Here is a 16300-nt window from a genome sequence, read left to right as displayed (position 1 = left end):
GATGGATGATGTGCCATCAAGTCATTTTCAACTCCTAGCAGCCACATAGGTAGATTTGCTCTAGGACAGTCTATCCCTAACCTGGATCTTCAGGTCTTCCAGTGGTGCCCCCATGGCCCCCATCCGCCTTGCTGCTGGTCATCCCCTTTCTTTCCACCTTTCCCAGCATTAGAGAAAAAAGAAAGAAAAAGTCCTCCACTGGATCATTTATGACAGAAGTGAATGCAAGATCATGCTGGCTGGGGAATTTGGAAGTTGAAGTCCACCCAGCTTAAAGTTACCAAGGTTGAGAAACACTGAGCTAGCCTTTCACAAGCTTTAGCTTGTTACAAAAACGACTAGCTTGCAGGATTCAACTCTCTTTAAGTGCTTGCCTCCACATTTTTGGAAAAGGCTTGGGCAGAATATTTAGGCAAAACATTCCCTGGCTGGGGAGGATGATAGGGGCTGTAGTCCAACCCCCCTGGAGGCCTGTGGTAAGTCGTCTTTACCGACAACCCCCAGACTGGGAAGCTTTCTTGGGTGGGAGAAAACAGCTGACCTCCAAGCCAACCAGAGGGAGGAACGACTTCCGGGTGGAACCGAATTACCCGAGCTCCGGAGCGAGGGGGAAGGAGTCCAGCGGCGGATCGGGCCCGCCTTGCTCGTGCTGCGGCGGGATCCTAGAGGAGTAACTCGCTAAGCGAAACTGAGCTAGACTTCGGCGTCAGTATCTTTCAGAGTGGATTGACCCGGATTGAACTGGGGGTGGAGGAATCTGTGTGAGCTCCAGAGGAGAGGGGTAACGAGGCGCGGCCTGGTCGGGCACGAGATTGGACTCGTGAAGCACTTTCATGCTTTTAAATTTAATTTCAAATGCAGATTATTAAGAGCCCGCCAGGCCGGTTCTCTGTCCCAGCGCAGCCCATGGATGATTTGAGGCTATGTTTATTTTAGCAAGCAACTAACGTTTTCCTTCTCTGTCCTCCCACGGTCAGTCTTGGCTTCGCACTAGCTCCTGTATTATTTTCGGGGAGGGGGGTATGAATTCTGATTGCAAACCCTGATTAATTTGAAAGCGGAGCACGGGTAGTTTTGCATTTTTAACAACCCAGAAGAGAACTGCAAAAAGAGGCATGACATTGCCCAGGGACGATATGTGTTTGTTTTAAGAATAAGCACGGTGCTCTTGCAGAAAAATGAGAATATTTATATTTATAAATACTTTTATATATTTAGATTTATATATATATATATATATATATATATATATATATATATATATATATATATATATATTCTCATGGTATGTGTGTATGTATGTGTATGTATGTATGTGTGTGTGTATATATATATATATATATATATATATCTATCAACTCAAGTCAGTGAACATACTAATACTCCTATTTTCCCCACAACAACAACCCTGTGAGATAAGCTGGGCTGAGAGAGAGGGACTGGCCCAAAGTCACCCAGCCTGCTTTCATGCCTAAGGAAGGCCTGGAACTCAGTCTCCACTACACCAAACTGACTTTCTAAATTCTCTATATTCTAAATAAACTGCGTATCTGGAGCTAAGTAGATTCCTTTGCTTCTTAGTGCTTGTTTTCTGGTGTTCTAATGATCTGCTGCTCCCTGCAGAGTCATTCTGGAGCCTCCTGTAGTTTGTTTGTTTGTTCGTTTATAATTTGGTTTGGTTTGATGCCAGCTGACTCCAAACAATTCTGGGCGGCTCACAATAGACCAAACAATATAAAAAATATATATAATAAAGCTCAGCTCTGGTATACCAATGAAGCAGGCTGGTTTATGAGAAAGCAAATTTGAAAGAATTCTTGAGCTGGGCAGTTAAGAGCTTTAACATTTTGGTTGTAGGTAGCAAGTTACTGATGTTCAATTGTAATATGGGGATGGTGTAGAATCTGGCTGAAAACTGGATCTTGAATCTTCTGCATGCCCCTTGCTACTGAACTATATTTCCTTTCCAACTGCTATTAATTTGTAAATGAGATGACAATGAGCCAGAAATTTCCCAGCTCTCACAAGGCAACTCTAAATATATTTAGTGATGTATATGGAGTTGCAGCATTAATTGCAACAATGTATTCATTTGGGGGGATACAAGCAAATGATGATGTTGATGTGCCATCATTAGTGTCAACTGTTACTGACCATATAGATCTTTTCCAGGATGGTCTGTCCCCAACCAGGTCCTTCAGGTCTTCCAAAGGTACCCCAGTCACCACTGTAACTGTGTCCATCCACCTTGCTGCTGGTCATCCTCTTTTCTTCCTTTCTACCTTTCCCAGCATTATAGACTTCACAAAGGAGCTGGTCTTTGCATGATGCGTCCAAAATGTGACTTGGTCATTTGTGCCTTGAGTGCACAAATGACCAAGTCACATTGCAAGCAAAAGGATACTGTTAAGTGGAATGGCTTACTTTCCTTTTAAAAAAACAGTAGAATATGCTTTGGCTAAATGGTACTGTGTAAAATGGAAATTGGGCTGTATTAAGAAATACTGTAATGTCACAGGCATACCTCGTTTTATTGCACTTCACTTTATTTTGCTTTGTAGATAGTGTTTTTTTACAAATGGAAGGTCAGTGGCAACCCTGCATCGAGCAAGTCTGTTGGCGCCATTATTCCAACAGCGAAAGGCTCAGACGATTATTAGCATTTTTAGCAATAAAGTATTTTTTAATTGAGGTATGTGCATCATTTTTTTAAGACATAATGCTATTGCACACTTAGTAGACTACAGTATAGCATAAACATAACTTTTATATGCACAGAAAACCAAAAAATTCATGTGACTCACTTTATTGCAATATTCACTTTATTGCGGTAGTCTGGAACCGGACCTGCAATATCTCCAAGGTATGCCTTATTACTAACGTAAAAGAAAAATGGTATAGAAGAAGAAAGTCTGCAAAGAGAAGAGCAACAGAGCAGACTTGTAAAGATACCTACACAAGATAGAAAGTGTCACTCCTACGGATGCTTATGTAGCAGACACAGTTGGGCTTTTGAATAAAGTTACTCTAGATTTCATGGTAAATATAAATGTTCATGTGTCACCTTGTGTTCCTAGGTGAATGAGAAAGAAAATATCTGAAGATTTTATGTTAACACTTACTGCAGACTTAATTAATGGAAGAGGTAAGAAGTGTGTTCTTTGTGGTAAACTGCTTTGAGTTGGTTAAGATTGAAGCAGTACAGAAGGCCCAGAAATAAATAACTAAATAAACATTAAGACTTCTGTAATTTTAATTACTCTGTAGGAAAGGGAATTTTAGCAAGCACAGCATTTTTTTCACAGGACTGTTGGGATTTAAAGGTTATATAGGTTTTGCACACAGGCATGTGTAAACACCTTTTTGAAAAGAGCAGCCCTTAATGCTTCTGCTGTACGTTTCCCATCGATCCAGGCTCCCAAACCAACATTTCAGGATGAACTGGAATGGTGCATTGCTCAACTGGAGACTGGCCTTTTGCGTCTCAACCCAACTCCAAAACAAGGTATAGTGCCTTCCTTAATTTTTTTTTTCCTATACGGCTTAACTCTAAATGTTCAGCAATAGTTCCAGAACGTTAATATGTTTTGGTTAGTTTTGCTGGCCAGCCAAATTTGTTATCCCCAGACACTTTTCAGTGCACCAAGGATGCACGGAAAATCCCCATGGTATTTTTCTAAAACACAGAGTCAGGGAAATATCTTTTGTTCCACTCTTCATCTCAAAGCTTGGGAAAGACAGAAAACAAAGCCTGGTCCCACAGGTATCTGCGTGGTTGAGGGAGTGATGAAATGTGCATCATAATGCAAAAAGCATGGTTTACATACTTGCATCAGATGTCAAGACCCAAGTACATAAGGGCAGGATTAGCATCATGCTGTTACTGGTGGTCCTTGCTTAACAACCACAGTTGGGACCAGAATTTAGGTCGCTATGCAATGTAGTCGTTAAGCGAATCCAGACCTGATTTTATGACCATTTTGCAGCAGTTGTTAAGCGAACCATGTAGTCATTAAGCGAATCACATGGTTCCCAATTGATTTTGCTGATAGCTGGGAAGGTTGAACATGGCAGTTGCGTGACCGCAGGTCGCTGCAGCTGTTGTAAATGCACGACTGTTGCCAAGCACCCAAATTGCAATCACAGGGACACTGCAATGGTCTTAAGTGTGAGGAACGGTCATAAGTCTTTTTTTCAGCACTGTCATAACTCCAGACAGTCACTAAATGAGCAGTTGTTAAGCTAGGACTACCTGTACTGCACATGTTGTCGTTTTGATCTAATCTTGGTTTGTGATGAACACCCTTACAATTTAGAGCTAGAGTGTCCTTTCTTGGACTTCTTTCCTGTCCCTGCTACATCAATTAAGCAATCCTCATTCAAAAGGGATGTTCTACCATATGTTTCTGTTTCGGTAAAACTGCAAAGCTACATGAATGGGACTTACAGTCATATGTCAGTATGTCCATGAATTCTGCTTCAGAGCGCAATACCTCAAAGTCTAGACTGCTTGTCTTTAACATGGGTCTACTATTTAGAGATCTGTCTTCCTAGGATGCTATGAAAGTGAAAGGAAGACTATAAAGCGTGTTGCAGACAGAATGCATTGCAACACAGTAATGCCAGGGTTTCATGAGTGTCTGTTCTACATTCTTCATATCTGGTTCCTGAGAGCAGCAGACGAAACACAGCGCATTCTTAGAGTATTGCGCTCACGTAAAGCTCCCCTTGTGAAGAAACGGCAGGTGATGCACCATGTTTTTGGAGATTACCGTCTCAAAATGGCTGAAGAAAAAGAGAGAGCGGCAAAAGTAGGTGAGGTGGCAAGTCCTGTCTTTTGCATCAGTCACTCACTCATGCTACTTCCTCCAATTCTTTCATCCTTATGTGCATGTCTTTTTGTTCTTTCCCACTACAGATAGTCCTCACTTAATGACCACAGTTGGGACTGAAATCACTAAGTGATGCAGTCATTAAGTGAATCTGGACCTGATTTTATGACCATTTTTGCAGCAGCCATTAAGCAAATCGCATGGTTGTTAAGCAAGGCATGTGGTCATTAAGTGAATCACACAGTTCCCTATTGGTTTTTGCTTATCAGAAGCCAGGTGGGAAGGTCAAAAATGGTGATCACATGACAGCAGGACGCTGCAACTATCATAAATGTGCAAAGATTGCCAAGCACCCAAATTGCGATCACGTGACTATGGGGCCACTGCGACAGTTGTAAGTGCAAGGAATGGTTGTAAGTCAGGTTTTAGCGCTGTCATAACTCGAACAGTCTCTAAACGAACGGTCATTAAGCAAGGACTACCTGTACAGCCACAGCCTGAATGGGTTTGTAATGCCATTCTGCATGTCAGTGATCCTTCCTGTAAAAAGTCTTGCTTTTTGGCTCTCCCTCCCTTTCTGTTTATCTGGCGTGCTGTAAGGGCAGAGAAAGGTTGCATTTGCTTGAGGACAGATCGTTCATACAGGATCTCTGCAGGCAGAAGGTGGGGTTGTCTGGAAGTTGCTCACCTTTGTCCTAGATCCAGGCAGAATTGCCCCTAAACAAAATGCCAAGTTATAGATACCCCAGAATGAAACACGCACATACCGAGACGCTGTCATCCAGTTTATCATGATATTTAGATGTCACTGGCAGCTGCTGCAGAGTCAGGTGGGGCAGCCTTCTGCAACTTGAAGCCTTCCAAGCATTATGGATTACAGCTTCCATTTTTGCCACCCATGCTGGCTGGTGATGAGGGATCTTAGCTCAACAACTGGAAATGCACCAGGTCAGACAAGACTAAGCCAAGGTGGCCAATCGCAAAAGAGAAGTGCTGAATTCTGTTCCTTAAATGAACAGTGAAGCATTGGGGAGCAAAGATGGCTATTGCTGAGACTGCTGTCCAGCCAAAACAATGGATGAAAATTACTTGGATCAAAGAGAGCCCTTCAGATTTCCTTTAATGAAATACCCATTCTACACTTGCCTTAATTGACCCTGAGCCCTGCCTTCTCTGAGATCCAGCCACTACAGTAGCAGTTAGGGATGTGGCCAAAAGAAATGGAGGAGGTCAGCTCATGTGAACCTAACAGACAGATAAGGAATTAGAGGAGGAAAGTTCTGGGAAAGCTTCAGGCACTGATAATCTGGCAGGAATATACCCTTGTCTGTCAGGCTGAAGCCTGCTATTGTTAAGAGCTGAGCTTGATCTTCCATTAGATACAGCTAGAGAAGCAGGCAAATAATCCACTCACTGGAGAAGCATCAACCAACCAGGAAGAGATGGGTCCATTATTAGAGACTGTTGCAATTGCAGCTTCTTCTCTACAGTATAGTTCCAGTCAGCCTTGGTGACCTCTGTAACCTCGAGCCAAATGCCACAACATCCACAGTTTAATGTTCCATGTATACAGCATATAAAATGTGGTTTTCCTTTGTTTAAAGATAATGTAATTTGGTTCATTGGGTTGAGTATGCTTTGGTAATTTATTATTATTATTATTATTAATTAAATTTATATCACCGCCCATCTCCCCCAATGGGGGACTCTGGGCAGTTTACAATAAATAGCATTAAAACATAGTCAGATAAAAATTACATTAAAATATACATAAAAGCAAACATGAAATCCAAGTGGAGATGGATCACTAAGGGGTACTATGGCGCCAGCCATCCCCAGGTGGAGCTATCTCTCTCCCCCTCCCAAGCAAGGCGGCAGAACCAGGTCTTAAGTTTCTTCCGGAAGTCCAAGAGTGAGGAAATCTGTCTCAACTCTGGGGGCAAGATGTTCCAAAGGGCGGGCGCCACTGCAGAGAAGGCTCGCCTCCTGGACCCCACTAGATGAAATTCCTTTGCTGATGGGGTCCGTAGCATGCCCTCCCTGCCTGACCAGGTGGAACAGGTCGATATTATGGGGACGAGACGGTACCTCAGGTACCCTGGTCCCATGCCATGTAGGGCTTTAAAGGTGATAACCAACATTTTGAATTGGACCCGGAAGCAAACTGGTACCCAATGCAGCTTGCGTAACAGTGGTGTCACATGGGCTGATTTTACAGCCCCAATAACTGTCCGCGCAGCCGCATTCTGGACCAGCTGAAGCTTCCAAATACTTTTCAAGGGTAGCCCCATGTAGAGCGCATTGCAGTAGTCTATATGGGAGATGACAAGGGCATGAGTGACTGTTCGGAGGGCATCTCGGTCCAGGAATGGGCGTAGCTGGCGTACCACCCGAAGATGTGCAAAGGCCCTCCTGGCTGCGACTGCCACCTGCTCTTCGAGCAGGAGTCGCGAGTCCAGGAGGACCCCAGGTTCCGCACTGGTTCCGAATGGGGCAATGCCACCCCATCCAGAACCAAAGATGACAACTTCCTGGAACCCGAGGAGCCATCAATCCACAGCCACTCTGCCTTACCAGGGTTCAGTTGAAGCCTGTTGTTCCCCATCCAGGCCCCCACAACTCCCAGGCACCTGGAAAGGGTGGAGACCACATCACTTACTTCATCCGGGATGGAGATATATAACTGGGTATCATCAGCATATTGATGATACCTCATCCCATGGTGATGGATGATCTCACCCAGCGGTTTCATGTAGATATTAAATAGGAGAGGAGAGAGTACCGAACCCTGCGGCACCCCACAAAGGAGGGGTTGAGGGCCGGATCTCGCCTCTCCTATCACCACTGATTGGGAACGGCCCTGGAGGAAGGAGGTGAACCAGCACAGAACTGGTTCAAGGCCGTCGGAACAGCATTCTGCGGATGCAATAAGAGCAGAGAAATATTCACATTTCACCGCTCTTACCGCCACAAGGTAGGCCTTGATAGCAGCTCTAGCTTGTGTTCGGTTTAATGGGAGTGCCCATGTTTCTGTTTCTGCCCTGTAGCTGTGAGGCCTGAGAAGGTAGAAATACAACAAGGAAATGTTCTTCCTTCGGGCAGCGTGGTGTACAGGAAGCAGTCCGGCTGTCCCTCTGCAGCGTCAACTTCACTGCTTGCATCATCAGATAACAGCTTTCAATTTAACTTTGTTCTGCCGGAAAGAACCCCAGAAGAAACTGATAGAATCACGGCAGAAGAACAGGGGTTGGATGACTCCAGAGAACAATCCACTGGTAATGGTCCCTCTGGGATGCTGGACTTCTCCACTGGAGCACAGAAGCCTGACTTTGCTTTCAACTTCATCATCCCAGATGTTCCCTCACTTTCAGCTGTTGCCATTGATTCTGGAGCAGAAGCAGCTCCAGAGATAGACATCCCATCCAAGACAGCAGAGAGATCAACCTTTTCAAAACCTGATAGAACTGATGTGATGGATTGTGCAGGCAGACAAGGTGAAGCATGTCCTAGGCAAGAGGCACCAAAATTGGAAACAGCCCAAGTAGGTATGGAGATCACTAAGTTTTAATTAAGTCTTGGGAAGAAATATATAGGTATTGATCTTTTATAAGCTAATTCATTTATTACTAGAATTGGCTTTTATTTCTGTTCTATAGTGTTTAATACAGGGTAGTCCTCACTTAACTATGCTAATTGGGACCAGCAACTCCGTTGTTAAGCGATGCGGTCATAAAGTGCAGTGTCACATGACTGTGTCAACTTACAACAGCAGTTGCAGCAGTCCCCGTTGCCATTGTCAGGTGAACCTTGCGTGGTCGCAGCATCCCGTGTTTATGTGATCGCCATTTGCAACTTCCTGCCAGCTTCCCCATTGATTTTGCTTGTCATCAAAATCATACGCTGCAACTTCAATGTGAGCCGATTGCCAAGTGCCTGGATTGCGATCTTGAGACCGCGGGGATGCTGTGAGGGCTGCAACTATGAGGACCTGTCATAAGTCCCCCTAGATCAGTGCTGTCATAACTTCGAACAGTTGTTGAATGAGTAGTCGTTCAGTGAGGACTACCTGTAATGCATTAATTATACAATGATATTTTACAGAATAAAAAAACTTCTCCCTTGGTAAAGAATTTTCAGATAAGTGAAAGTCCTAATGAGCTTTTTGTGTAAAAATGAAAAAAATGACCTTGTGATTTATGGTTTTGATGATTAGACAGGCTAGATTATAGAAAGAAGAGAGTCACGATATAACTTTAGAGAGAGAGGTTAAAATATAATTGTACTTACAATCGCTGTGAAGAATATCGAAAGCTACTTCTGTATACTTTTATGTCTTTCTATGTATCTTTCTCTTTTTTTCTGCTTTTCTTTTCTTAGCGCACTTTCAGCTTTTTCTGTTATTTCTATCTTTGTTAGTTTTCTCTAGTTTTCTCTGTTCTAATTTAGCCTGTATTACTTCTTACTATTCTTAAAACTTTTAATAAAAATTATACTGTATATATAAAAAAAGATAAGTGAAAGATACACAAACGAATATAAATCTAATGTTATTGAGTAAAAAAGCAAATGATTAAATTAAAAATATATAATTGGTACCCAGCTCCAACAGAGGTCACCGAAGAGAAATTGGTTGTGGCAGCTGGTGGACCATCTAAGAGAAGAAAGAAAAAGAAACTGCCACCATCAAAAATAGCAAACACTGACAAAGGAAATGGAGACAACAAGCCTTGTGGCCAAGGAACATCTGATCAAGCTGAGATGTTACAGGCATGTAAAGACCTCACTGAATGTAGGATAAGACAATGAGTGAGTTATAGACTGATAGCTCTGGCAGAACGTGTGGTAGTCAGCGATGCAGACGTATTCATTTGCGCTCCTATTAAGTCTCTAATCTAGGTTTATTGGTAGATCATTCAGGGTGGAAAGTCAAGGTGCCCCTCTGGCTGCATTTCAAAGCGACTTGCCTGAAGGTCTCCTGATCTTCCAATCTGGGGTTTCCCTTTTTCACTGTTTGAATTCAGTACTTGGGATTGGGCAACAAACTAAGCCATCATGTGGTTTCTTTGGTTCTAGGTTAGTGGGTTGTGTGAACTCAGCCATCATTATAAACCAAGGTTTATGTCATGGCATGTAGTTTGAACCCAGTTGTAGGTTCACACTACAGAATGTGGTTAAGAAATGAGGGTTTAGCAGGATGCCTGAACCAAGTCTGTGCCTCTAACCCAGTGTTTTTCAGCCTTGGCAACTTTCAGATGTGTGGACTTCGACTCCCCGAATTCTGGCTGGAGAATTCTGAGAGTTGAAGTCCACACATCTTAAAGTTGCCAAGGCTGAGAAACAACGAGTTAGAGAACTCCTCTATGAGATAACTTAGAGGTTGAAACAAGCTGTAGGAGTAGCTAACCTTGCAATGGCATGCTCAACTAATTCTCGTTTCCCCTGCATGTTTCCCCTCCCCCTGAATGTAACAGCCAGATGATCAATTGAAGAGGGAGATAGACTGGTGTGTGGAACAGCTGGAACTTGGCTTGAAGACTCAGAAATCCACCCCCAAACAGAGTGAGTCAGCTTGCTCGGGATCAATTGTTTGTTTGTTTGTTTAATTCAGTTTCGGCACGCACACACCCAACTCCAGCTGACTCTGGGCAGGTCACAACGTATTAAGGGGAGATGGGCGGTGGCAGAAATTTGAAATATAAATAAATTAATTAATATTTACCTAGGGGGGAAAATCCAATAGAAACCAATACAAGTTAGGATCTGGTCACTGTGTCCAGACGTACACGAAAATAACAAGGACAAACCCAACAAGGGGCCCCATCCATCTCAACCCGAGAGAACAAACAGGTCTTCAGGGTTTTAAGGAACCTTGACGGGATGGGACTATCAAAGGGAGATAAATAATTTATGCTAAATTGATGAGTGATTCACCATAGCAAGGAACCTTGCGGGAGTCAGCAGGTAGCAGCAGTCAACCAACCTTGGATTATCTCAGAAAAGATAAGCAGGGTTAGGCTTGATCAGTATTTGGATGGAGAACCTCCAGGCTATAGGCTAGAGTGGGAAGGGGGGGGAAAAAACACATATTGGATGATGGCAATGGCCAGTCACCTCCATATTGGTGCCAGAAAGAAAATTACGTGAGTCACCAAAAGTCAAATCTGACTTGATGGAGACTTTACCTTTTATTTGGTGGGTTGTCCAAGTCACACCTTCTCCATTCCTGATGTTTTGACGCTGAGGGAGGGAAAAAAAGCCAGGATTTTGAGGACAGGAGTATCATTTCTCATGTGGAGACCCATCTTGAGTAGGGATGAGCACCCTGGGTCCTCCTAGTTCCATCAGCCTCAAACATTGGCCGTGCTGATGGAGTATATGAAACTATATATGTGACTTTTCCCAAAATAATCCATTCTAACAATATAGGGAAGGTCACAGGTTCTTAATTTTGTTCTCGTGTCTGACAGTTCCTGCCCAGAAAGAAAAGAACGATAAACACCAAGGCACCTCCTCTTCCTCCATTCCTTCCTGTTGTTGGGTTGTAGGGTTTCCCAATCACTTACCCTCATCCTTTCATTGACCTCAATTGAACAGTGGAACAGTCCTGGTTCATTTAGTATTTTGAAGGTGTTCCTTCCAGGATTGGCAACACCCTCTCAAGCAGACTTAGAAATGCAGGGTGTATTCCAATAATACCATGACATTGAGATCACAGATGACCGCTCCAAAAGCAGACTGTGAGCAGTGACAACTTAACCAAACTTCTTCCCTTATGAATTTTATTTTATGGAGAGAAAATAGATCTGCTGCATCTATCTATCTATCTATCTATCTATCTATCTATCTATCTATCTCTATCTATCTATCTATCTATCTATCTATCTAGTGGGTTTTTAAAATGTGTGTCGTATTTCATTTTCCATAACCCTTAGCATGCCTAAATACATATAAATGTAAGAGGATAAAGGGAGGGACTTGTCTGAGATGCTTTTTCGGATTACAGTTCTGTCCCAGACTCAGATATCTTTTATCTGACCGTTGTCTTCGTAGCGGCTCTTCCTTCTGTTCTTCAAGGTTATTCCTACTTCCCGTTACCATAGATGACTTCTTCAACTGTGTAGTCAAGGACGCTGAAAGGAAACCATCCATATCCAAAAGGGGAGGTTGTGAGCAAGCTCGAAGAAGGATGACCAGTCCTTAAGAGAGCATGTTTGCTGATTGAGGAACAGAATGGAATGGGTTATTTGGGGAAATGTCACTGCATGAAATCTGAACAAGAGGACACACTTTTGCTACAAGTCCTACTGAAATGATAAAAGTAACGATGTCCTTGGCTCCTTTCAGTGGAGGAGGCTGTCCGGGCCATCAAGACATTGCGCAGCAAAAAAGCGGTGCTGGCCAAGAAACGTCAAGTGATGCGGATCATGTTCGGCGACTACAGAGCAAAAATGGCCGAGGAAAGGCAGAAGCAGCTGAAGCTCTTGCAAGCAGGTAGGGGGAAGGGGGCTTGCTCCCGGGGAGTAGGTTGCAAACAAGGTTGGAGTTGCTGCAGGATGAGGGAGCAATGAAATGGCCTCCTGTTAGAGTCTCCTCCTCCTCCTCCTCCTACACTTCCTTCCTTCCCTTCTGTCCAGTTTTACAAGCATGTTGTTTCCCACCTTCCTTCCTTCCTTGGCTGCTTAATGATGTTCCTGTATTAGCCCATCTTTACAGATTTGCATTAAACCACACACTGAGAAAAAATCCCTACCACAAGTAATACTGGCCAAGTTCAGTTGCAAGAATGCACCTGCTGGGTCTTCACCTGACTGGGTGAAGTGAGCAGGAAAGTAGCCAGCCGGTTTTCTTTCTCTGAAACTGCAAGCCATCATCCTTGTAAGTCGCTCTGTCATCCTTTTCAGCTGAAAAACAGGGTGTAGGATTAGGCCATTGCCAATTGAATGTAGCTTGGTGCACAGGTGTATGCTTTAACTCCTCAGTGATTATAATACCTAGTACAGGTTTTGAGGGTGTTGCCTAAATGAAGTATACATTTCAACGGGGATAGGGTAATGGTGGGGGGGTGGTTTATTGGTAGTGTGTTGTCTTCCATTCCATTGTGTGTTTTTTATTTTTATTTTTTAATTTGTAAACCATTAAGGAGTTGGGCAGCCTCAAAACTGAATTAAATAAGTAAGTCCTAATAAGTGAGAAGCCAAGCAACAAAATATTGCAGTGTAAAATGTATCTGGCCAGTCAAGACTGTAGATAATCAATGCCATTTACTTTGCAATCTCCATCCCATTTTTTCTTCTTCCTGTTCATTGTTGAGGCTTAAGCTTTCCTGGCTGTTAAAGATGGTAGACTTCCTCCCTCCCTCTTTGAAAGGAGCAAACAGTGGGGTCTTTGTAACAGCTGCTACAGGTTGTCCTCAATTAACAACCATTTGTTTAGTAATGGTTCGGACGTAAGTGACCTCACACTTATGAGTGTCGCAGCATCCTTGCCGTCATGTGATCAAGGTTTGGGTGCTTGGCAACTGGTCTACATTTATGACCCTTGCAACATCCCATGGTCACATGATTGCCATTTTCTACCTTCCTGGCCAGCTTCTGGCAAGCAAAGTGGGGAACCGTGTGACTTGCTTAATGACCATGTGGTTTGCTTAATGCCTGTGGTGATTTGCTTAACGCCTGCTGCAAAAAAGGTAGTAAAATTGGGTCAGATTTGCTTAATGATCGCTTCACTTAGCAACTGAAATTCCGGTCCCAAATGTTGTTAAGCGAGGACTACCTGTAATCTCACAATGGCATTGTTGTCTGCCTGAAGCAGAGGAAGACGGAGTTATTTAGTGTGGTGTTTCCAGGGAGAAGGGACAATTAGAGGCCATCTTCCAGCTTATTCTTGGCTTTCAGATCCTAACTCCTTTTCCCCACTTGAGCAAGCAAGACAGTTCAGGAAAAAAAGATAGACAGAACGTGGCAGATGTCGGCCTTTTGAAGCTTTTGCATTGATCTTTCATCTCTATCCTTCCACCCCTCTAAGCTTCAAAAGCGGCTCACATCGCAGAAGTGACTGAAGAGGCCCAGAAGAAGAGAAGCCAGGTGTTCAGGAAGTCTGCAGAAGCGGCCAGAAGGGGCCAGAACCTCCAAGAATCTTTCCTTCAACCCCCGGCTCCCTCGGTTTGTCTCAGAGCAGCCGACCCTTGCTCTTTTACACGCAGGCCGCCTCAAGAGGAATTCTGCTTCAACTTTTTCTAAGCAGCGTTTTTGGCCCACCAGGCAATTGATTTTGGAAAGGGTTCTTTTGTGGGGGGAGAGAAAAAAGCAGCAACAAAGCAAAAACCAAATGGCCTGTAAAAAAGTTGCACAATTGGAAAGTTTGAGGAAGAGGGGCCAACAAAATACGGTGTTATGTGCCCAGTTTTATTAATTCAGTGGTGAGTTTATGCAGCACCAGGGTACCTGATTGGATGCATGTTTCTATGCAAGTGCTTTCTTAAATGATGCAAACGATTTAGAGTTAGGAAGAGAGTAGCAGATGTGCTCACACACACACATACCCGCAAGCAGATGGATGATCAGATAAGAGAAATGCATGAATGTGTTCAGAAGTATTATGCATTATTGGATGTTCTGTCCTTTAGACTCTTCAGACTCTTTAAGGCAGTGTTTCTCAACCTTGGCAACTTGAAGATGGGTGGACTTCAACTCCCAGAATTCCCCGGCTACCCATGGGGGGGAGGAATTCTGGGCTGGGGAATTCTGGGAATTGAAGTCCACCCATCTTCAAGTTACCAAGGTTGGGAAACACTGCTTTAGGTAAAATCCCAAACATATACCCTCAGCCACTCACAGGTGACTGTCAGCTGACCACAAGCAATAACCAAGTTTGATCTTTCTGCCTTTAGGCACAGCTTAATTTGCAAGCCTCATATGCAGAAATAGATTTTCCTGGCACGGAGAGACTTAGAGCTTCTCCCCTCATTTCTGCACGCTGAAGCTCAAAAGCGCAGCTGATCTAACCTGTGCGCAACTTAGGTGCTTCCCCAAAATCTGGATATCAAAAAGGATTGTCTACTGTGACTTACCAAGCTTCATGGGAGCGATCCTATCTTGGCTACTGCACTTCGAAATAACCCCCCTGGTGCCATTTCTTGGGATGCAGAAGAGCACCAGAGGTCTTCCCCCAACCTGAGCTAAGAGCAGGCGGTCCGATCTCTGATTGGAGAAACATCCCAATCAACCTCCCAAATCTGGTTAAGTTAACTTGGACTCAGTTTCAACCCACTTTCCCTGTCTTTTTGTCTATAGTTTACAAACTGTAGCAGACCTCCCGCTTGGGCAGTACATAAGATTGGAGCAAATTTGGTATTACAGAGCTAAGCTAAGTAAGTCCCATTTATATCAATGAGTCTTGGAGCGAACACATTTTCAAATCAAGTGGCAGGTTGGATGAATCCAGCCATTGTGATTCATATTCCATAGTTTGTGACTTAGCCTGATATGTGAACCCAACCACTATGTATAGAAAATTGGCCTTTGGCTAGATTCTTGTTGCTTTATAGAAATGCCAAAAAAAAGGGGGGGGAGAGAGAAAGATCATCCGCTCAATTATCATCCTGAGGATCAAATATCAGTTAAAGACACAAGAACAAGCCAGAAGTAGGTCAGCTGGCAGCCTTCAAATATGTACCTTCTGAAATTTCCTCTCCTAAAAAAATCTGTTGGAGGAACAAGATCTTTCTTATTTTCTTTATTAATTTACCCCAGGAGGCCAGAAAAAAAATGAATTCTACTATGCAGCTGGTTCTCTTAGTTGGTAAGCTCATTCTCTAAAGCCACAGTGCCTTGGATGCTTTCAATCATGGAGAAAGATGCTTTGAACTTCAAATTGCTTCCAGGTCCTGTAGACATTTGGTGGTAAGAAAAGAGCCTCAGTTGTAAGAACAGACTGTTTTAAAAGCTGTAACTGAGTGGTCAGCAGGTCAAGAATAAAATAGAAAATATGGGAGGTATCTTGATAGCACCTCTCCTCCTTATAGCCCTGGCATTCTCTCAAGTGTAACAAAAAACTCCTGGCAGGAACTCAAATATGCCTTGTAACTGCCTTCAAGTTTAGAAAGTTGAACTCTACCAGCCAGCCCTTCTCCATTCACTTTTTGGCTCCCTAACTCCAGACTGGCCCTTCCGCCCAACTTTGCAGTGATGAATGATACACAGTGACCCTCTTCCAAGACTGGTTAAAGACGGGGGTGGGTACTAAATTTTAATTGGCCCATTGACTATTGAGTCATGGAATAGCTAGGTGGATAGGTCTGAATAAAGGGTGTAATAGGAGAGAGAGCTTGACTTCAATAGCCATATAAAGCATGATAGGACTAACATCCATTTTCTGATGATCAAACATCCTTGGAGATAAATTCAAGAGATTTGCATTTTCTAATTACTGATTGTACTTGCCACTCAAAAGGCTAGATCTTCTGTCCT

General features: G+C 43.4%; 1 protein-coding gene across 5 annotated transcripts; it reads left to right on the top strand.

The window, feature by feature from the left end:
* Positions 1–617: 617 nt before the first annotated feature.
* Positions 618–14548, top strand: C14H8orf33 (chromosome 14 C8orf33 homolog). 5 transcript variants are annotated; one of them, XM_063314684.1, is made up of 10 exons: positions 618–761; positions 862–972; positions 3078–3145; positions 3415–3505; positions 4678–4815; positions 7880–8377; positions 9433–9599; positions 10304–10391; positions 12177–12323; positions 13857–14548. In XM_063314684.1, the coding sequence occupies exons 3-10, from the start codon at positions 3137–3139 to the stop codon at positions 14069–14071; spliced, it is 1353 nt and encodes a 450-aa protein (XP_063170754.1). In that variant the 5' UTR covers positions 618–761; positions 862–972; positions 3078–3136; the 3' UTR covers positions 14072–14548. The 5 variants fall into 5 exon arrangements, with proteins under 5 accessions (XP_063170754.1, XP_063170750.1, XP_063170755.1 ...); XM_063314680.1 differs by having other exon boundaries at positions 619–761; positions 9433–9603; positions 10308–10391; positions 13857–14547; XM_063314681.1 differs by having other exon boundaries at positions 620–705; positions 9433–9603; positions 10308–10391; positions 13857–14547.
* Positions 14549–16300: the final 1752 nt, after the last annotated feature.

The sequence above is a fragment of the Candoia aspera genome, chromosome 14 (assembly GCF_035149785.1).
Source record: "Candoia aspera isolate rCanAsp1 chromosome 14, rCanAsp1.hap2, whole genome shotgun sequence".
Lineage (NCBI taxonomy): Eukaryota > Metazoa > Chordata > Lepidosauria > Squamata > Boidae > Candoia > Candoia aspera.
Note: the sequence above shows the minus strand (reverse complement) of the source record. Positions and strands in the feature narration are given on the sequence as shown.